The 23,433-nt window shown below is 35.1% G+C and overlaps 1 protein-coding gene across 4 annotated transcripts in view; it reads left to right on the top strand.

The window, feature by feature from the left end:
• CTNNA3 (catenin alpha 3) overlaps positions 1 to 23,433 on the top strand; it is a 1,783,011-nt gene that overhangs the window by 470,382 nt on the left and 1,289,196 nt on the right. For all 4 annotated transcript variants that reach the window (XM_045040980.1, XM_023240490.2, XM_045040981.1 and 1 more), the window contains one exon: positions 17,207 to 17,470. In XM_045040980.1, the coding sequence (XP_044896915.1) occupies positions 17,207 to 17,470 (264 nt within the window). The remainder of the gene's footprint in view (positions 1 to 17,206; positions 17,471 to 23,433) is intronic.

The raw sequence follows: 23,433 nt of genomic DNA, 5'->3' as shown, positions 1-23,433 counted from the left end.
TCCTATGGTACTAGAATTCCTGTTACCTCCTATGACTCTGCATTCCCTATTCCCAAGAGCTGAGTTTTTTGATGGCTGCCATTGTATAGGTTTGCCTCTCCCAAGACTTAATCATAAGACAGGCAGAAGAAGAGTGAGAGTGAGAAAGGGGGAGGAAGCATATTAATTGTTATTCTTACCCCTCCTTCAAATTTTATTCTTCACACTGTTCAGACTATGGATTAACCCCTTGTTTCTCCACTTCCTCTCCACAATTTTTTTGGTGTCTTTTTTATCTGGTATAGGAACACTGACTCTTTCAAACCCCAGATAGCAGGTGAGCTTCTAATTTCCCACATGTTAAATACGATCCTTTTCCCTTGGGGATTGATTCTGTTTGTCAAAAATCCAGGCCATTGGTGAAGGACATGGAATGATTTTCTGACACAGAACCTCACCCCATTTATGTTTAAATGAACATTGCTGGCCACTCCCCCCCCCCCCCCCCCCCTGCTAGTCTCCAAATCTGGTATTCTTTACTGTTGGGACCTGGCCATCTGATTATATGTTCTAGAAGACACTCTATTTGTAATTTATACTGAAATGAATTTTTGTTGACAAGTATTATCTGGCCTATTTAGATGCTTTAAATCAGTAGTTTTCCAAACCGTGTCTCCCTTGATCTTGGCTTCCTCTTTCTCCACACTGGTTCTGAGTTTCCAAAGTATTAGCATACTTCAAGCCTGAGACTCACTGATTATGACAGGCTTACCCATTCACTACTCTTTCTGATGACATACTGATGTTTATATCTTTGTATTTTTAGCCACTGTATTAAATGTAATTCACATACCATAACATTTACCCACTTAAAGTGTGCAGAGTTGTGCAATGATCAGTACATCTAACTTTAGAACATATTCATCATTCCCAGAAGGAGCCCTGTACCCATTAGCAGTTGCTCCCCTCATTCCCCTGCCCTAGGCAACCACTAATGTACTTTCTGTCCCTATAGTTTTGCATTTTCTGGACATTTCATATAAATGAACTCATACAAGGTAGTCTTTTGTGACTGGCCTCTTTGATTTAGCATAAACTTTCCAAGATTCAGCCATGTTGTAGAATGTATCAATACTTCATTTTCACTACCAAACAATATTTCATTGTGTAGATGTATTCCATTTTATTTGTCCATTCATAAAATGATGGACATTGGGCTTGTTTTCACTTCTTGACTATCATCAATAATGCTGCTATGAACATTCATGTATAAATATTTATGTGAACACATATTTCCATTTTTTTTTTTGAGTACGTACTGAGGAAAGAGATTGCTGGGTCATATGGTAATTATATGACCAACACTTTGAGTAACTACCAGGCTATTGCCCAAAGTGGCTGTACCATTTTATAATGCTATTAGAAATATGTGAAACTTCTGCTTTCTCCGCATCCTTGTCAACACTTGTTATTGTCTGTTTTTTGATCATAAGCATCCTAGTCGGTAATGTATTATCCCATTATGGTTCTTTTGCATTTCCCTAATGGTTAATGATGGTAAACATTTTTCATATGCTTGTTGGCCATCAGTTTATCATCTTTAGAGAAATGTTTATTCAGATCCTTTGCCCACTTAAAAATTTTTTTAAATGTTTATTTTTGGAAGAGAGGGAGAGAGGGAGGGAGGGTGGGGAGAGAGAGAGAGACCTGAGCTGAAGTCAGATGCCCAACCAATTGAGCAACCCAGGTGACCCCCTTTGCCCACTTTTAAAATGAATTATCTTTTTACTGTTGATTTTTTATAGTTCTTTGTATATTTTAGATGCAAAACCCTGATACATATATGATTTGCAAACATTTTCTACTTTCTGTGTGTTGTGCTTTCGCTTTCTTGATGGTATCCTTTGATGCAAAAAAGTTTTTAGTTTTGATGAAATGTAACATATATTTTTTTGCTCTTATTGTTTGTGCTTTTTTTGTGATATCTAAGCAACCACTGTCTAACCCAAGGTCATGAGGATCTATTTCTATGTTTTAAGAGTTTTATAATTTTAGCTTTTACATTAGGGTTCACAATGCACTTTGAGTTAATTTTTGTGTATGGTATGAGGTAGAAGTCCAGCTTCCTTCTTTTGCATATAAATATCTAGTTGTTCCAGCACTATTTGTTAAAAAGATTATTCTTTCTCTGTGGAGTTGTCTTGATGCCCTTGTTGAAAATGAATTAACTATAAACGTATGGGTCTATCTTTGGACTCTCAATTCTGTTCCTGATCTGTAAGACTATACTAACGCCAGTAACACATTTTCTTGTAGCTTTTTGGTAAATTTTTGAAATTGGAAAATGTGAATCTTTCAACTGTAAATTTTTCAAAAACAATTAATTGTTTTGGTTTGTTGGGTCCCTTGCGTTTTCATATGAATTTTAAGTTCATCTTATCAATCTCCAGAAAAACATGGCTGGCATTTTGATAGGAATTGCACTGAATTTATAGTTCAATTTGGAGGAATATTGCCATCATAATAATAATAAGTCTTCCAGTCTATGACATGGAAAGTCTTTCCTTTTATGTAAGTCTTCTCTAATTTCTTTAAATGATATTTTGTTATTTTCAGTGTAAAACTCTTGCACTTCTTTTGTTAAATTCATTACTTAGTATTTTATTTTTTGATGCTATAAATAGAATTGTTTCCTTAATTTTGTATTCAGATCACTCTTTGTAAGTGTGTGTGTGTGTATCATTTTGTACATTTATAGTACATCTCACAACCTTGCTGATCTTGTTTATTAGCTTTAATAGCTTTTGTGTGTTTGTGTGTGTATGAATTCTTTAAGATTTTCAGTATACCAAATCATGTTATCTTCAGATAGAGATAGTTTTACATCTTAATCTCCAATCTGGATGCCTTTTATTTATTGGTCTTAAATTATCTGATTAGAAATTCTAGTACAATATTAGATAGAAATGAAAAAGGGTTTTTTTTGTCTTGTTCCTGATAATAGAGAGAAAGCCTTTAGTCTTTCACCATTAAGTATGATCTTAGCTGTGGAATTTTCATAGATTCCTTTTATCAGATTGAAGAATGTTTTTGTCTTTTTTGACTGAAATTGAATGTTTCTGAGTAGGTATTCCTTACAAAGTTAACAGTTAATGAAAATGGGAATGTAGTTTCAACCCACATTGGGGTAGTAGGAGCTAGAGAACCTGAGGAGCATAGTTGGACAGTTAGACCAAGGGTGATATACTGTCATTTTCTTTGTGTGTTGCGCTTTTAAAAGAGGTGATATTGAGGAGAATTAGATCTTCCTAGTAACAGAATTTTTTCCCATACTTAATATAGAAACAGTCCTACTCTTATTAACTTATCTTTTAGTCATCCATGTCATGAATTTGGGTAATGCTCAAGATTTATTGTGAACTATAGTAACTGCAGATCATTTATGTGGCAATTGTTTATCTCGGACTCGAATGACCATTGTTATATATTTATAAGATATTTAGTGATGTTTAACATCAAAGGTAGCCTTATGCTTCATTTTGACTATGGAAGCCTTTGTGATATAGTTAGTCATGAAATCATCTTGTAGGCAGTAAAGAAACCAAGGGGTTCTTCCTGACTCTGGTATACTATATGGGATGCATTTCTGAATGGTTTATTTGTGCATTAGAGGAAAACACCAACCTTCTGGGGGTTGTTCACATTCCAGCATCTTGCATCTGTTGTATTTATGACAGAAACAAGGCAGAAAAAAAGAGTATTTAGTCATCTGCTGACTCCATTTGGTGCTAAACACATACTTTTCTCTAGAGTGCAAGAATACTAATTTATTTTATGTAGTAGGGTGGATTGTAGCCATTCCTAGAGACATGAGTATTTAAATTGGCAAAAGCTACACAGTGAATACTCTGCATGTAGATGATCCATGTTCAGCATATGGCATGAGTAAGGCAAAATATTTGTTAACTAGGGATCTGGATTTTAAATACAAGTTACTTTCTAATAGGCAGGCATACACAGTTGACCTTTCAACTACAGCTATTAGTTTTGAGTTCAGAAGCTTTCTATATGCCTTCTGGTAAGCATGAAATCTGATCCAAGTAAAACTCACTAGTAAATCGCATGATATATAGGTGAACCTGTTCTAAAATCTGTTTCTGGAATGAGAGATAAAAGGGAGCAGGAAGTTTCATGCTATCTGTTTCTGTGCCCTTTATCTATTTTCTCAGGTATAACTAGACAGTTTTCTGCTATATTATCCCTGTGTAATAGGATAATTTTTTATATGTGTGATCTGTAGTAAGATGTTAAAATTGTTAATTGCAAATTTTTATTTTGAGTTAATTATCATTAATTAATTAAATATTATCAAGTATCTTTCGTGTCACTTCAAGGGGCTTATACTCCATTGGAGAAGATGGAAAACAAACATGATAAATAACTATAGTATAAGGTATATTAGTGATAAATAGTAAGAAGAAGATAAAGCAGGGAGAGAGGATATGGCATATCGAGAGTGAAATTGTTGGTTGAACTTTTAGGTAGGGTGACAAGAAGAGATCTCACTCAAAATTTTATTTTTGAGTAAAGACTCAAAGGAAGTGAGAGAGTGATCCAGACAAGGATCTAGAAGAGTGTCCCAGCAACAGGCTGGCCTGACATAGAGACGTGCCTGTCTTTTTAGAGAAACAGCAAGGAGGTCCATGTGGCTGGATCACAGTGAGCAAGGAGAGTTGTAGGGATGAGGTTGGAGAGATATGCTGGATGGTTTGAGCAAAACACTGACATGATAACTTTCTAGAGGCAACAAGAGGTCAACTTCTGGTGAGAGGATTTACTGACAGACTAGATGTGAGATAGAGAAGAAAAGTAGAAAGAGAATTAGAGGATCATGACAAGGTTTTTGGCCTGGACAAATGGAAGAACTGATGTTTACTAAACTGGTGAAGATTGGGAGTAGTGGATTGAGAGGCTCAGGTTTTGATATGTGGATCAGGAGCTTGGGTTTTGATACGTTACATTTGAGATGCCAAGTGACTTTAATGTCATATTTTTTGGTTCTCTTTTACCTGGAGCATTTTCAAGATGCTCATCTGCCTGTCTGTGAAGCATTTCTTAACCTACCCATGCCTTTCCTTACAATTCCTATGGTATCCCAATCTATTCCATTAGTTTTAACCCATTTGATGTAACATATTATTATTTAACAATTTCCAGAGAGCAGAGGTTCAGAGTGGGTGCTTATTTTTACATTGTATTTGTATTTCCTCATAGCTTAGTTCAGTTCCACTGTGTAAATAATCAGTATCTCAGAATACTGATTAACAATATTATTAACCTAAGTTATTTCTTTTTCCTTAGTCAGATGGATCTGATTATTGGTTAACATAGGAACACTAATTTAACCTTCTGAAAAACATGTCCAATACAGGACATCTTTACCTGAATTCTGCTTAATGTCTTGCTTCCTGCTGTGGAATATGTTTAGAAATCAGATATTTTCCAAAACAGCCTGACATATATAGCAGGTAATATAAGTGGTATTGAATATAAGTGGTAAAAAAAAAAAAGAACTGGTATCACCAGCTTTTTAGTAGAGGACTAGGCCAGAACACTTTGAAGAATAGTTCATAGGTAAATCTAGTTAGCCTAATTGGAAATACAATTAAAGAAGAACATTTTAATTCTAGGATGAACATATCTTAGCTTTTTGTAGTTATGATTTCCTTTTCCAAAAGTAGAATTATTATCTGATGGAAAAATAAATTATTTCATGGCAGTAACCCTCAAAGCTTTCTGGTGTCTTTAAAGTCGTGAGAGGTGTCCTTAATTCATTGGTCATTTTGTGCCAGCTCCTATTTGAGGCCCAGTGGGTGGAAGAATTAAGACATAGTTTTGACTCCAATAGGAACTCATAATTTGGTGAGAAACACAGATTTGTCAATGAATAACTATATCAAATGGTAATTGTTTAATATATACTAGATTATTGCCATGTAAGCACTATTGGAGCGCATGAGTACCTCTGTGGGTGACAGAACATGAGAATCCAAGATGTCTTGAGGGAAGAATAAACCTTTACCTGATATGTGGGGGGAGACTGACATATAGCTCAAGGCACTTGAAGAACCTCATGTGAGTCTGTATGGCTAGAGAAAAGGGTGCCTGTGAGAGAAGTAGTAGGAAATGAGACTAGAGACAGAAACTGGAGTCAGATCTTGCTTGTCTATAATAAAATATATGAGTTTTATTATGTGTGGATTAACAGTCTCTTGAAAAATTTAAATTGAGGATTGATTATATTTGAATTTGGGAGGGACTCCTCTGATGATATTATAGAGAAAAGGTTGTATTAGTCAAAAAGTTGTGTCTCTAATTTGCTCTTTCCTCTTTGTATTCATAACCACTTCCTTAGTTTAATCCCTAATCATTTCTCCTCTAGGTTAGTACTAGTAGTGAGGACAAAAAAGGGTACATATTGGACAAATATTTACTGAATAGAATAACAAAACTTCCCTAATACTGGGGATAAGGAAATGGAAGAGTCAATGATATGCCTCAGATTTCTGGTTAGTTGCATATTGGGGCCAGTGAGTCTGAGAATGTTGGAGGAGAAACATATTTATGGGGGGAAATGTAAGAAAGGCAATAGGTTCAATTTCAGATGTGTTTGAGACTCAACTTGAGTTATGAACCTGGAGATCAGAAGAGATGTAAATACTATCAAATGTCAACTTAAATTTAGTATTCACTGTCATCTAAGAAAGGGGAGAAACATTTTAAGGATGAATATGGCTAATAGTTTGCTGTACAGAGGTCAGAAGTAAATGCTGGAAAAATGTTTGACATTAAATAATTTAACTTCATAATACCCTTTAAGGTAGGAATTATTATCCCAATTTTGTAGCTGAAGTAAGTTTAATTATTCTACTCAAAATCTCCTGCTTTTGGAGTGTGTGTGTGTGTGTGTGTGTGTGTGTGTGTGTGTGTGTGTGTGTGTGTGTGTGTTGGAATTTTAACCCCAAAGCTCATTCTATTAGAATGAGACAGACCTCCTGCCTTGGAGTTGCTTAGCATCCACCTCACTCTGCTTATTGTAGGCTCCTCAGGCCCAGGGACATGCATTATCTCATTACAATCTTTTTCAAGGTCGTATACACATATGGTATGAATATAAAACATGGAGCCTGCACTCATAAGGCTGACACAAACATCTGTGCTGGTATTTTGGAGCAGAGGTCAGGGATTCTTTTTGTTTGACCAATTTGGATTTGAATGTTTTTAAATGGGGCAGATATTATACAGTGTATGAGTACCACACCACTCTTTATGGACTTACATTTGGCCTATTCATGCTTCCTGCTTAGAATAAACATCTGAGCTTATAACCTTAGAGACATCTGAGTTTGTAACCTTATCTCTAGCCTTAGCTTTAAAGTCACATCTTAAAGCATGGTGTTTTCAAACTTGTTGATTTAACTAAAAAGCCAAACAATTTTATCCCCCTTTGGGAAAATCAACCATTAAGCTATCATTACTAAGGTGCTATATTTAGAATATTTCCTTTATCAAAGGTAGATTGAAATAGCTAAGATGATAGCTTCACTATTTCTCCATTGTTGCTGACTTATATTTTTGAGCAATATAATGATCTATGGATCACACTTTAATTTCTATTTTTATACTTGTGGCCTCAAATTTTTTTAAATCAATCTTGTACTGAAACTGAATTAAGGAATGTGTTTCTAATCTGAGTTGTATTACACATTATAATTATTCATCAGGAAGATATCCTGAAATATGTATTCTCTGTTGGGCTACCACAGTACTGTATGGTTGTAGGAAAGTCCTTCGACAGACATTGGGAGCAAATGATGAAACTACTAACATCAAATAAAAATAGTGTTGGGTAGAAAGAGTGTTAATACAGGAGCCAATTCTGGATTATATTCATAGCTGGGATATTAAATGAAAAATGACTAGAGAGTTTTTGAGTGTAGGAAGCATTATAGCTATTTAGTAAATGATAGCTTTTTCAAAAAATTTTTATGTTTATTTACTTATTTTTTGAGAGAGAGAGAGCAAGCCAGGGAGGGCCAAAGAGAGAGAGGGAGAGAAAAATCCCAAGCAGACTGTGCTGTCAGCGCACAGCCCAATGTGGAGCTTGAACCCACGAACTGTGAGATCGTGACCTGAGCCCAAATCAAGAGTTGGACACTTAACCAACTGAGCTTCCCAGGTGCCCCAGTAAATGATAGCTTTCTTAAAAACAATCATCACCACCACTTTTTATGAATCTTATGTGCCTTTGGACCAATGTCCTTTTCTTTTTTAAAATTTAGGGATAATGACACTTTTCTCCTCATGGAAATCTTCATGAAAGGATGACTGGAGACATGTTAAACAGGATAAACCACTACATGGATGTAAGGGATTATTAATTAGAAATTTGGATCAACACCCCTGGGCTTGGATTCCATTTGTACTAAGTTACAGTATTTGCTTTCTGAGATGCACCAGAATGTTTGGAAAATGATGGTCTATTTCTCACAAGTTAGTCACGGAAACTTAAATAGGAAGAAATTGTAAGGAAAATGAAATTTTTGATCTTTGACTAGGTGTTAAAATCTAACTTAACTCTCATAGATTTTAATAAATCTGTATTTTAGAGTAAAATTTTTCTGACTTATAGATGTTTGAATCTTATTAGTGATGAAATATATACACAAATGGAAAGAAAGCATGAAGCACAACTTAATTTTAAGTAGCTCATTATTTTTCTGCTTTCCTGTTTACTTCTTTTACTTTAATCATATAGTAGATGACTTCAGAAAAAAAAATTATTTTGGGATATAAATTTGAGGCAAATAGTGATGTAATATATATAGTATATTTGTTTCAAATAGAAAACAAACATAGTGCATTTCTGAACTTTATATATACATTTTCTTGATGGGCACTGTAGCCTGCATTAGAGTTAATTAATAATGTTTTCCTAGGAGGAGGTGTCTTTGGAGTTATTAATATTCACTTTTGTATATTTTATCTACCCAAGATATGCATTAATGGCCCAGAATGCATACCATGATAGATATCCTAATACTACTATTACATGGTTTCTCAGTTTTCTATTTGAATTTGAAGAATTCTTTTATTTTTTCTTTTCGTGTATTTGTCTTATCAATATGAAATGGAAAATGAGAAATAAGATTAGAAAAGCAGTAATGGTTTCTTTCTGTTGCTTAATAATGTTTTTATTGTAAAATCTTGCATTTTCTTAATCTATTTTTTTCTCAAAACTTTCTTATTATGTCTGTAGTCTACACTTTTTTTTTCCATTTTATATCCCTTAATTCAGTTAAGGCTAAATATTCCACTTCCTAATTTATGTTGGAGAAAAACATATAAATTAGCAGGTGTTTGCACTGTTTTGTTTTCTGATAGAACATGAAGCTGCCTAGTGACCGGTGAAGCAGTTAGCAGGCAGCATCTTGGCAGAGGGAAGACTAGGGATAGAAGCCAACCAAGAATGGAATCCAAATAGCAAAGTATCCATGGGCTTTTCTGCTGTACATCTTAGTCTTAAGAAAACAAAAAATGTTTTTCATAAGCCTTCCCTCCCCTACGAGTGATTTTGTCAGCTTCAGAAACTTCATTTAAACACCTGGAAGAGAAACTTGATAATTTGCATATAGTTCCACTTTGTTGAGCAGAGTGCCTGGTGAGCTATTCCACTTGGGCAGGGATGTAACGTAGTTAAAGAAGTGTTCTCTGATCTTCTGAAATGAAAGTTCAAAGGTGCATGGAATCAATTGCTATGAAAATCCTTTGGCTTTGCCCTTCCAATGGCCAGGATATGGAACGTTTCTTTTCTTATTTTTATTTTTTTAAACCTTTAGATTTTTTTCTTTTTCAATAAAAGCCCTCAAAGTGGGTAGAAGATATTTGCCAATGAAATGCATATCCAGTATTTTCATCCTTCCCCAAATATCATGGGAAATGCAATGCTAGGCCAAGACCATAGCTTATTCATACCAGTGCCCTTTGCTCAGAGAAGTCAAAAACTGAATGTTTGTTTGGCTTTACTAATATTGCTGTTTTGCTTGATTTTATATAAATGTTTTAATTGAAGTATGAAATACATACAGAAATATGCATATGTTGTAAGCATACAGCTCAATGAATTTTGCAAAGGTAAACACACCCGTATAATCAGAACCCAGAAAAAGAAACAGAAAATTACCAGAATCTGAAAGGATCCCTATGCCCTTTCCAATTTCTAATTACCTTTCAAAGCTGAGATTTCTGATTTCTAAGACCATAGATTAGTTCAGCCTGAGTTTGCATTTTATATAGATGGAATCAAATAACAGGTATTCTTTTGTGTCTCATGTTTTTTGTTCCATATTTCATAATGTTGCATGTAGTTGTATTTTGTTCATTCCCATTACTTGAGTTGTTGCCAGTTTGGGGCTACTTAGAAGAGTGCATCTATGAGCACTTTTGCACATTTCTTTTAAAGAACATATGAACATACTTGCATATGTGTTTTGTCTCCTAGGAGTGGAGTAGCTGGGTGATGAGGTGTATATGTGCTCAGTTTTATAGGTAAAGTTTTCAAAGTAGTTGTACCAATGGCTTCACTTAAATTTAATGTAAAGATAAGTATTTTAATTTTACTCTTTAGCTTCCTGTGACATTGTCATACACTAGTTTCTTTAAACTCTCTGTATTATATATATTTGCCACAAAACTGATTTCTTGGAGTAATTATATATACAGTTTCTTACCCCTTCTGGCCTTAACTTCCTATTATTTATTTCTCACTCATTTGTCCATTTGTTTCTTCAAAGAATGTGTTAAGCTCATAATATGTGCCACATACTAATAGATAATGAGAATATAAAATAAGTAAACTATAATGCTTGCATCCAAGGGAATTATAATGAAGTGGAGGAGACAGCAATATGAACAGATATATTTTTAATTTATTTCACTCAAATCTAAAAAGCTACTTCCTCCATCTATTGTTTCTAGATTTAGTAAAGAATTCCATTAACAACTTGTCAAATTCATTCATGATTTCTGGATTTTTTAAAATCTTGTGTCTTCCAATATAAACTTTTTTTTCAAAGTGAACAGATCCCATATTTTTAACACCTTGGTGCAGGAGTCATTCTGTCTTTTCAAATTGCTTTAAAAAGCTACTGCAATTTTTTTTTCTTAAAGTATGATGACTATAATTATCCACAGTAATTCAGGTTTTAAGCTTTATGTGTTTTTGTGTTTTTGCTTGTTTTCCTTTTCTCCCCTTCCCTCTCCTCTCCTCCCTCCCTTCTTTTCCTTTTCTTTCTTCCTTTTCTTCCTTATTTCTTTTTCTTTCTTTCTTTCTTTCTTTCTTTCTTTCTTTTTCTTTCTTTCTTTCTTTCTTTCTTTCTTTTCTTTCTTTCTTTCTTTCTTTCTCTTTCAGTATTTTCTGATATCTTTCTTGGTGATTTGCAATATATATTTGGCCTTTTGGGCTAGCACATACAATTACCAGCTTTACTTCCTCAGGAAACAATTTATGATCACTCCCAGGTTCTCCTTATTGTAACATTAATCCTGGGCAAAGACCCTATAACCTTTGCACTCATGGCTTTACCTCCCAACTATGATCTGGTGATTCATAGGTCTCTATTTCTAGCCCAGACTCTCAGAATTCTAGATCCATGTATAGTATATTTTCATTTGGATATTATGCTGGCATCTCACATTTGGCAGATGATGAAATGTACTTCACCTCTACTTTCCAAACATATTATTTATTCTGTGTTCCCCCATCTTGGTAAATGCATCACACTGTGTATACAACTGCTGTAAATTTTTCTAGACACTTCTAAATATCTCCTCTCTACTTCCCCATATAAATATCACAAATCTTACCATTTTTACCTTCTAAATATTTTTGGATCCATTCTACTACAGCCTAGAAATAGTATTCAGTGTTCAGGCACTCATTGTCTCTTGCCTGGATTATTGTTTAGTTTCCTGACTGCAGTTACATTTTCTCTAATCATCTAAAAGGTCACTGCTAGAGTAATCTTTGAAAATACACACCTGAGCTGGTTGCTCTTGCAGTTCTTTCGCATGGCGTGTGAGGTATCAGCCACTCACCTTTCTAGCTGGATTCATCACCATTCCTGCTCAGGTTTCCTGTACTTGTCATGCCACCTGCATGGCCTGCATGCTCCTTGCTCTCTCACGTGTCAGGCCTTTGCACATGCTGTTTTCTTTGCTTATTGTTCTGTTCTGCACAAGGATAACTTCTACTCACTGTTTAAGAGTTACCTTTGATAAATTTTCTTCAATCCCCTCAAGCCAAGGGACTTTCCTCTATTATATGAATAATTCTGTAGCTCTCATATAAATTTGTCTCCCCTTCTGATCTAGAAGTTCTTTATCTTTGTATTCTTAACAGCGCACTGTCTGATACATAGAAGGGCTCAACAGTATTTATTGAATGAATGGTTGAATTAATTAACTGATAGCGTGGAGTTCTCCATTTTTTATACTTTGTGATCTTTAAAATCCCTAAATATATTTTGTTCTCTTGCCAGGGTTAAAACTCATATGTTGCCTCTCTACCCACTTGCACAGACTTGTAAGGTCTTTTTTAATCCCATCTGTGTGTTTCTGCATCAGCTGGAAGCATTTAATGTCTCCTAAACTTGGAAATCTCATGTGAGCTTTTTCTTCTGGAGCATTTAAAAAAAGATATTAAAAAAGTATCAATTCCTAGGAAGATGAATTCTTTATATTTCTCTGTCCAGAGAAATCCCTAATTGACCCTACCATTTAATTCCTATTTTGACCTGATTTAAAATTTTAGGATAAATGAACAGCTTAATGAACCTCTGAACCCATGATGTCATCAGTTAACACAAAACAACCACAATCACCACCAGAACTTTTCATTTAGAAGGATGGCATTCATTAGTCCTCCTTTTATCTGTGTGCCTGTTGATTATATTAAATTTATCCTTTGGGATGTCCTTTAGGAGAAATGATCTTGCCTTCTCAATTTCCTTTACTTAAACTCTGTAATGTGCCTTTCTTAGCTCCACCTGCTCCCATAATATACTATTTTTGTTATGTTCACTGAACCTGTCCTTTCTCACAGATTTATTGGCTTGGTATTTGGGGTATCAGTGCTCATTAAGGACTCGGTAATTAATTGCCTTGGGCATAGTTAACAAAGCATAGGCTCAAAATCCAAAATATATTAGAATTTTTTAAATTCCAAAGTTCCTATAGCATTAAAGTTACCACAGCTAATAGTGAGCTATACATAGCCATCATCAGAGTAAAAGAAATAATATTGCAAACTTTATCTTTCTTTGTAGTAATGTATGTTCACCTTTCAGAAACTACCCACACATCCATCTTGCCATTCTAAATAGAGCAGTATAATGCATAGGTCACTTCAGAGGGAATTATGTAGTTAGTTTTAATTATGCTCTAATATGCAGAGGATTTTCTTCAGCTCCTGCTGAATGTTTATACTTTTTATTGTTAATACCTCTGAAGAGTGTGCATTCTATCTAAATAGTAAATTACTTATCCTCCAGGTCACACTGAATTAAATGTAAGTAGTGTTATTAAATTGTGGGAAATATGAAAATCATTCACAGCATCACAGGACAAAAACAGTACCCCAGGTTTAATAAGTTTTATTGAGAAGATTATTTTTGGAATATTTTCAAAAGAATAATTCTGTACTCATTTCATAATTTTCTACTGCTATTCAACTCTATTCCATTTCTCTTTTTTAAAAAAAACTACATTCCATTTCTGATGTGCTAGTTACTCAATCACATAAGAGGGTTGGCAGAAGTATCATTACTCGATTTTTACAGATGGAAAACAGATACTGAAAAAGTAGAAGACTTACCCAGATCACAGTGCTAATGACAGAGCTGGAACTAGAAACTACACCAGAAATACAAGGGGGAAATCATAGCAAGCCGAGAAAACTACACAGTGTCTTGTGTTGGGTAATTAGTGAGTATGAACAGTGAGTTAGTTGACAGCTACTTCTAACTGTCCTCCCTACATCTTGTAAAGAAGTTAATCTCCCCTAAAGCCTTCATGAAGTCACAGACAGCCTTTATTTTCAGAAAGGAAGGAACTAAAAATATAGTAGCACAGCCATTTATTAACCTCAGGCAACATTATCCTGAGGTAGCAGAGTCTTGTGAAAAAAAGCATGGGATTTGCAATCAGAAGACTTTGGTTTGGATCTCAGTTGTTTTACACTTAATCTCTTTACACTAAATACCTATTTAGTTAAAATGGGGTTAATAACACCAGCCTTACTGCCTCAAAGAGTTTTGTGATGATCAATAAGATACTATCTAGAAGTACTTTATAAAATGTGCCATTATATAAGTCCTCGTCCTTGTATAGTAACGAATAAAGGAAATCCTTCCAGTGTAGGAAAGAGTATGACATAGTTGTTAGGGTCATGGCTTAGCAGTCACGCTGCCTTGGGTTACAATACAAGAAAAGCCACATTCTAGCTCAGGAACTTAGTCTTTCTTGGTCTTCTTACCTTTAAAATGGGAGATAATATCTATCATGAGGTTTTATAAAGATTATATAAGTTATTGTATATGGAATGCATAAGCTGTTGTTAAGGTCTCTTGAATTAATTTTCTTTAAAATTTTTTTTAATGTTTTTCTTTGAGAGAGAGAGAGAGAGACTGACAGCACAAGCATGAACAAGGAAAGGCAGAGAGAGGGAGACAGAATCTGAAGCAGGCTCAAGGCTCCAAGCTGTCAGCACAGAGCCCAAAGCGGGGCTTGAAGTCAAGATTGAACTCGAGGGGCTTGATCACGAGGTCATGACCTGAGCCGAAGTTGGATACTTAACCAACTGAGCCACCCAGGCGCCCCTGATTTAGTTTTCTTTAAAATGAACGTTTTTGTTTTTCCATTCACTTTATTAATGAATGATAGAGCAAACAAAATATTATTTGATGAATACAACATACATATACTTAACTTTCATATTAAGGTCAGTTAAGGCTGAGAGAAAAGCTGGCCCCGGAAGAGAAGAGGAAGGCAGGGCAACTACTAGTCCCAAGTTAAGAGCCATAAGCTCCCTAGTTCAGAATACAGACTTTGTGTTCAAATCCCAATCCTGTCATTTATCCCTAATAACTTCTTGTCCCCTACCTGTAATGGTGAGAGTGACCAACATATATTGAGACTTACTAGGTGCTGGGTCTTTATTCTAAGCACGTTATTTTTTATTTAGTTTTTAAAGTTTATTTTATTTTTTTAATTTAAATTTTAGTTAACATACATGCAGTATTGGTTTCAGGAGTAGAATTCAGTGATTCGTCACTTACATACAACACCCAGTGCTCATCACAAGTGCCCTCCTGACTACCCATCTCCAGTCTAGCCCATCTCCCACCCATCTCCCTCCATCAACCCTGTTTTTCTCTATAGTTAAGAGCCTCTTGTGGTTTGTTTTCCTCTCTTCTCTTTTTCCCCTTGCCTTTCCCTATTTTCACCTGTTTTGTTTCTTAAATTCCACATATTAGTGAAATCATATGGTATTAGTCATTCTCTGATTGATTTATTTCACTTAGCATAATACAATCTAGCTCCATCCACGTCATTGCAAATGGAAATATTTCATTCTTTTTGATGGCTGAGTAGTCGATGAACATTTGGGCTCTTTCCATAGTTTGGCTATTGTTGATAATGCTGCTATATATAAACATGGCATACAAAAATGAACTTTTAGTTTATATTAATGATTTTAGATTTCCAGAAAAGTTGTAAAGATAGTACAGAGAATTATCCTCTGCCTTTCTCCTGGTTTCCTCTGTTGTTAGTATCTTAGATTTGCCACTTATGAGCAAACAAACATTGATGCATTACTGTTGCCTAAACTACAGGTTTTATTTGAACTTCACAAATTTTTCCATGAATGTCTTCTTTCTGTTCCAGGATCCAATCTAGGGTATCATATTGCATTTAGTTGTCATGCATGTCTTCCCTGTATCCTTTGGTCTGTGACAGTTTATCAGTACCATCCTTTTTCATGACCTTAACAGTCTTGAGGAATATTGCCCAGGTACCATATAGGATGTTCCCCAATCTGGTTTTCTTTATTGTTTTTATCATGATTAGGCTGGAGTTGTGGACTTTGGGAGAGAATACCAGTGAGGTGAAGTGCTATTCTTGTCACAATATGTCAATGGGTACATGATACTCATGTGATATTACTGATGATGTTAACCTTTATCACTTGGCTAATGTAGTGTTTGCCAGGTTTTTTCATGGTATTTTGACTAGTTTTGATCAGCTATCACTTATATTTGACTTTCTTTTCCCTGTCTTCCCACTGTTTGGAATGCTTTTCATTTATATTTACTTCAAATGTCATTTTCAGAAATATCTTCTCTGACCACTCAAGCTAAAGAAGTCTCTATGACATTTCACTTTGTATTTTCTTCATCGCATTTATCATTGCCTGAAATTGTCTTGCGCAATTGTTTACCTTGTTTATTGTTTGTTGATTGTCTCCCACCCCCTCAAACATGAACATAAGCTTCAGGAGAACAAGATCCTTGTAGGACTATTCACCTCTGTACACTTGACATCTAGCACAAGGGCTAGCATATAATAAGTGCTCAGTAACTATTTTTTGAATAAATGTCAAAGAAAAAAGATCAAGGATTAAATTATTTATAAGTATTTCTGAAAAAGAATGAAAAATAGCTGAATGGTAGGAGGTTCAATTTAATATTCTTAACTGAATCAGTTTAGTTTTAATGAAAAGGTTAAATGCAATCATAAGCATCTATGGAAATAGGTAATCAACATCCTTGTAATTCAGGCTCTCTTATAATGCACTTAATAATGTGAATGCCAGAGTATTTTTCTGACTTATAAGCAAGATATGACTGACAAATGTAAGATCTGCTTAGTTATTATACATCTGCACCATTTGTGACCTTTATTTGCAAATTGGCTCAGTTTTCCTATTGTAGAATTTTTAACAGAATCTGAAGGAGTGTAGAAATAATTGATGCCCTGGATTTTAACTTATACCTGACTTCTTAGCATCTATTATCATTTCATTTATATTGACAGATAAATGGAACATTTTTATATAAATCTTTCTTTTATAACCCATTTTAAAGAAACTTTGTATGTGTTTCTTTAGGACTTAAAATCTCCAAATCAGAGGGATGAAATCGCAGGGGCCCGGGCCTCTCTGAAGGAAAACTCCCCGCTCTTGCATTCAATTTGTTCAGCTTGTTTGGAACATTCTGATGTTGCTTCCCTTAAAGCCAGCAAGGACACAGTTTGTGAAGAAATTCACAATGCCCTCAATGTAATTTCAAATGCTTCACAAGGCATCCAGAATACGATTGCCCCACCGGAATCTAAGGCAGCCACCCTGGGAAGTGCCCTTGATGAGCTTGAGGTAAGTGGAGAGAAAGGTAAAATGTGATTTGATGTACCCCAAGATGAAAATAAACATGGGTTTTCAGACCTGTGTTGGAGTTTAGACTATGAGTAAATAAAAATCCAGTTACTTAATCAGTCTCTATCATTGCCTTGTATCTTCCAATGAATTGATTGGCAGGAAAATATTCTACCTTTAGACTTCTGATTCCTTTATATTACTTCCAAGGCAGTCAATGAATTTAAAGTGAGATTGTTGATTATATTGAAGTGATGATTTTAGTTTACATGGATCAATTTATGAAATGTAGGATTTACTCATTCCACAAATACTTATTACTGGCACTTTCTTTGTGCTTGGGATATAATAGAGCACTCCCCTCATGAAGCTTACGTTTTAACAGAGAAATATAGGCAAAAAACAAAAACAATGAACACTGTGGATAAGTAAATAGAATGTTACATTGAGAAAGTGAGATGACTTGAAGGCTTGAAGGAGATTAGATAATTCAGCAGATGGATATCTAAAACTAATGTTTAAAAGCATATCCCCATTGTTTAAGGACAGCACAGACATCAGGGTGCCTAAGTGGAAAGTAAGGGGATGAGTCAGAGCTGAACTGAGAAGATCCAATGGGGCCAGGTTATAGAGAACTGTGTGGGTTGTTGGGGGTTCTGGCTTTTACTTCAAGTTAAATGGGAGCCATTGTAAGGTTTTAAGCAGAGGTATGACACTGGAATCTAAGGAGGACTACACTGGCTACCTGAAGAACATAGACTGAAGGGGGAACCAAAGAAGAAGCTGAAAAACCAGGCAGAAAACTATTATAGAAATACGGGTTCCATCCTTAAGTTTACATACACCAACTCATTCCACCTCACAGTTTAGTTTGGACCAAGGTAGCCTCAGTGATTATTAAAGCTAAATTTTGTAAATGAAGCCAACTAGATTTGACAGAACTAGTGTGGGATGTGAGAGAAAGGGAGGAGCTATGGCTGATCTTTCAGGCTGGATCTTCCCAATGCACACACTGAACAGAGTTTGGGATACAGGTGTTGTTAGGAATTAACATGTGTGAAGGGAAGAGGGAGGGAGCAAATTGAGCAGAGGAAGAATTCTACCTGTGGGCCAGACCCACAAAGCGTAGACCAATCAGTAGAGAGCTCGAGAGGAAGGGTTACCCTTTAGTGTACCTTCTCAGGCAGACATAACCAGGCTTTTTTCTTTTTTTTTTTTTTTTTTTTTTTTTGCCTCCGTCAGGCGATAGATGCAGGTCACCCTGCCTTGGGAAGGGTATGACGTCCAGGCACAGGGAAGAGAGGGCAGGCCCCTGCATCTGAGGCAAACCTTGTGGGAACTGACAGCTGGGGGCCATCTGCTGGCCTTACTCCCAACAGCCCACAGCTCAGCAATAAGTCGTACACAGAAGAGAGATGTGAACAGTACACCTCTCTGTCTACCACAAATAATCTTAAGATTTTGTGTTTTTGTTTTTTGTTTTTTTGTTTTTCTTCTTTAGCAGCTTGATAGATGAAGTTTTCATCAACCATGATGAGGAACACTGGGTGAAGCCAGTTTTGAGAGGAAGATCAGAAACTCAGTTTTCAACAGGTTTAGCTTGGGATATTTATCAGACATTCGAGTGTGGTGTCAAAGATCATTAACTATGCAAGTCAGACACACAGTTGCTTGATGAGAAGCAACATAGTGTAGTGCCTAAAAATAACAGTTTTAGAACCCAAATGCCAGGGCCTCTCTCTCAGCTGTGGACTTGTTGCCCATGTGACCTTAGGAAAGATACTTAAAAAAAATTTTTTTTAAATGTTTATTTTTGAGAGAGAGAGAGAGAGAGAGAGAGAGAGAGAGAGAGAGAGAGAGGCAGACTGAAAATGGGGGAGGGTCAAAGAGAGAGGGAGACAGAGTCAGAAGCAGGCTCCAGGCTCTGAGCTGTCAGCACAGAGCCGGACTTGGGGCTCCTACCCACAATCTGTGAGGTCATGACCTGAGCCAAAGTCGGATGCTTAACTGACTGAGCCACCCAAGCGTTCCATGAACTTTGGAAAGTTACTTAATTCTCAGTTTTCTCATCTCTAAAGTGGATTAACAATAGGGCCTACATCGTAGTTTTGTCAGAATCAGTGAATCAACAATACATGTAAAATGCTTAGAGGAGTGGCAGGTACGTTATAAGTGCTCACTAAATATTAGCTCTCATTATCATTAGTGGAGATGACTATTTGAAGGCAAAATTTTCCACAATGAAATCAATGCAATTAAAATTACTAAAGTCTTACTGGTAATTTAAAATATAAACTAAATACATATAATTCCTATTATTGTTCTTAACATTATTTCTTTCATGACAAACTTATGAAAATATAATTTATTTAAATTTAGAGTAACCTTTATTCTTTTCCTTTAGTTACTTGTCTTTAAACAGATGTCTTCATTTCTAATCTGACATTATTAAATTCCTCATTATTGACATCCATGCAAAAATTTATTATTAAGTTCATAATAATTAGCATCTATGTGAAAATTCTAGAAACTAAAATAGAAAATTAGTGGTGACTCTTTAACAGTACCCATCATCTAATTGTTTTCCATCTAATTGTTAATAAACTTGTCTATTAGATGCATGTGTTCTCTTCATAGTAAGATTGAAAACTCCTTGTTTTCAAGGGAAAAATTGTCTTTCTTACTAATTTTATACCAGTGATGCTGGCAGAATGTTAGGTCCCCCATACATTAATATGTAACATTACTTCATAGCTAAACAGTTAACATAAATGTATTACTTAATTATTACAGTGTCACTATAAGATAAATCCTTAATTTTTGTTTTACAGAAAATAAAACTGAGACTTAAGGAAGTTATATAACTTGCTCAAATCAGAAGGCTAGTGAGTAGTAGTGTCTAGAATGTGATCTAGTCTTTCTGATTCCAGAAGGTATTTAAGTTCCGTGCTGTATTGAATTCTCACAGATACAACTTAACATACTTAATTTATGCTAAGATTCTTAATCTGTACGAACCATCAGAGAAATTATAAATGTAACCAAGACCAAAAGATGGAATTTTTTTTTAGTGAAAAGGACTTTGTGCCTGAGTAATTTAAATAGAACTACTCTGTATTTGGAGCATAGCTGGTATGGTGACCTAAAGTAGACTGATAGGACTGTATATCATATTTTTCACAGAACTAAAAACAGAATTATGTCAGGGGATAAGATATCCAGTTTATCCTGGATATTTATTCTATATTCTTAGGATTATAGAAGAAGATGGAATATTTCCAAATTGTTCTTTCTTTTGTGACTTCTCCTTTTTCTATTTAGTTGAAAGTGTGAAAGTGGCTGCTACAGATAATATATGGAAATAATTCGAAGGAGAAAGTGTGTGTGTGTTGGGGGGGGTGTGTAACTTTGATGGGAGTGGGAATAGGTATAGTGATGGAGTCTTCCCTTTCTCAAGATGAGTGGCTGACTCATTTCTGAATGAGGCAGGAGAAAGATATTTCCCAGAAATCCTAATGCTGTCTTAACAACCTTTGAAATCAGTCCCAGTTACAGCTAGGGATGTACAAACCAGTACAAAATGCCTGAATTTGCATATATCTATATCTATCTATATCTATATCTATATCTATCTATATTATATATCTGTTACAAATAGCTGCAGAGTCTCTCTGAACCAGAATTTATTGAGCATTTAGCTTTCTAAAATGGTTTTGTAAATTAAATGGTTGCATTTTTCTTCATTTACACGAAACCGTATTGGTAAAGGATCCAAAATAACCTTTGCTCTATCTTGCTTCTGCAAATATAATACTATGAAATAAACTGATGTAGTAAATACTCTGTTGGGAGTAAGTCTCATTAAATGTTTATAGTGTGGAAATGTATCAGAGTGCTTATTCAACAACTACGATGCTGAAGCTTTGTTAAATCTTTCATTCTGGTTCATGGCTGGTTGTGGATATTAAACCTGAGATTTGTTGCTAGAGGAGAAAATAGAAGTTGAATTAGAACACTGTACAGGCTAAACTGATTAATATATTGGAGAGCCTGATGTGAATTATAAGACCGTTCTTTTTGCATTTGTGACTGAATAGGAGTTGAAAAGTGTCAAATTATAGATTGACAGAATTTTAAAAATACCTTTAAACGAGAAACTCTGCCAGTGAAAATTGCTTTGCAACTCCAAGTCCATTAAGACATATTTTCTCTTTTTAAAAATTAAAAAAAATTAAGTAAAAAAACTTTTTAATATATATTTTTAAGCTTATTTATTTCTTTTGAGAGAGAGAAAGAGCACAAGTGGGGTCAGGGCAGAGAGAGATGGAGAGAGAATTCCAAGTATAATCTGTGCTATTAGCAAATAGTCCCACGTGGGGCTTGAACTCACAAACCGTGAGATCATGACCTGAGCAGGTATCAAGAGTCAGACCCTTAACCAACTGAGCCACTCAGGTGCCCCAAGACATATTTTCTCTTACGCAGTGGGAAAAAGTGGTGGTTGTAATCATGGCTGTAAGAATTATCCAGAACTTCTTGTGTTAAAGATGATAATAACAAAAGAGTTTTGTAGTATTTTATCAAACAACTGTCATATTTATTTTCTTATTTTTAATATATTCACTCCTATATCATCATTCATATATTTCTTTATTCACTGTTGTATTCCCAACACCTAGAACAATGTCCTATACATAGTAAGTGCTAAGTGAATACCACTGAACTGAAAGTAGGAAGGAAGAAAGGAGGGAAGGAAGGAAAGAAAGCATATAGGAATGCTGTATGTCATTTTGTGATTTGCAGGGAAGAACATGTCTTCCTTACTCCTTTTTTTTCCTCTTCTTTCTCCAAAAGATAGCATATGTACTTGGAGTATGTTGCTGTACTTAATTTTTAACTGGGACATGGATTTAGTGAGGGTAACTACCAGAAATATATCTAAGTGATATGCTGCTTAGATTTTTTTTCTGTGATAAGAGAAAAAGTTATCTACTTTTAGTAGCTATTTAGGCTAATATCTAGCTTTAGTTTAGGTTCCCTGCCACTGCCAAGATATGCTGCCTTTTACCAAGAGTAATTAATTTTGAAGAATGTGTTTACCTGAGGGAGAAAACAGCCTCTGGCAATCAGATTAGCAGTTAGGAACTAAAGAAAAATGGGCATCACTGGTGTCTAGAAGCCCTTTGATCTGATTTTATTTTATTTTTTTTTTAAGTTTAGTTCCTAGAAATGTAAACTGAAAGAACTAAAAGTGATAGATAAAATATTTTTAAATACATGGGTAATCTGATAGGTAAATTGGGGAAATTCATTGAGGCACGCCAGATACAAAAAGCAGACATCCAGACTAGCAAACCAGCAATAGGCACTGTGCTGATACTGAGGATTTCTTTTCCATTATGGCCTGTAGCTTGGATTTTGAAAGACCATGAACTGAGGACAAAAGACAAAGCCTTTATCTTGCCATCTGGAAAGTCACATGTCCCTTGAGTGAAGCGGAGAATCCTTAAATTTCACTACCTTTTTGGATGAATAAGAAAAACATGAGCTCATACAGTAGGAGATAGTAGGAAAACGTGACTGGCTTAACTTTGACTCTGGGTAGCTCAGAAAAACTACTATAAAATACCTTGGAAAGTTTTTAACCATAAGTCTGTCCTTATCTGGATTTTGGGTCAGAATTCATATTGTCTGTATAACCTCTAAAACCCAAGCTGAAAATTTAATTTAAACTGTCCTGTCTTGGCAATACCTCCACGTACTTGCCAGAAGTAAACTCAAGTTCTCTGTGTACTTTATACATAGTCCACAAAAAATTTTCATAAAGGTCTAAGGAAAGTGAATTGTCACAAGATACACAAATAAGCAAGACACATGAATGAGACTTTGCAGAAATCAAACTGCAGAATTAGAACTTAAGACACTGCAGATATTGAAATTATGATAGTGAATATAAAGTAGTA

Source organism: Felis catus, chromosome D2, assembly GCF_018350175.1.
Source record: "Felis catus isolate Fca126 chromosome D2, F.catus_Fca126_mat1.0, whole genome shotgun sequence".
NCBI lineage: Eukaryota > Metazoa > Chordata > Mammalia > Carnivora > Felidae > Felis > Felis catus.
The sequence above is the reverse complement of the archived record's forward strand: the minus strand, read 5'-3'. Positions and strand labels throughout refer to the sequence as shown.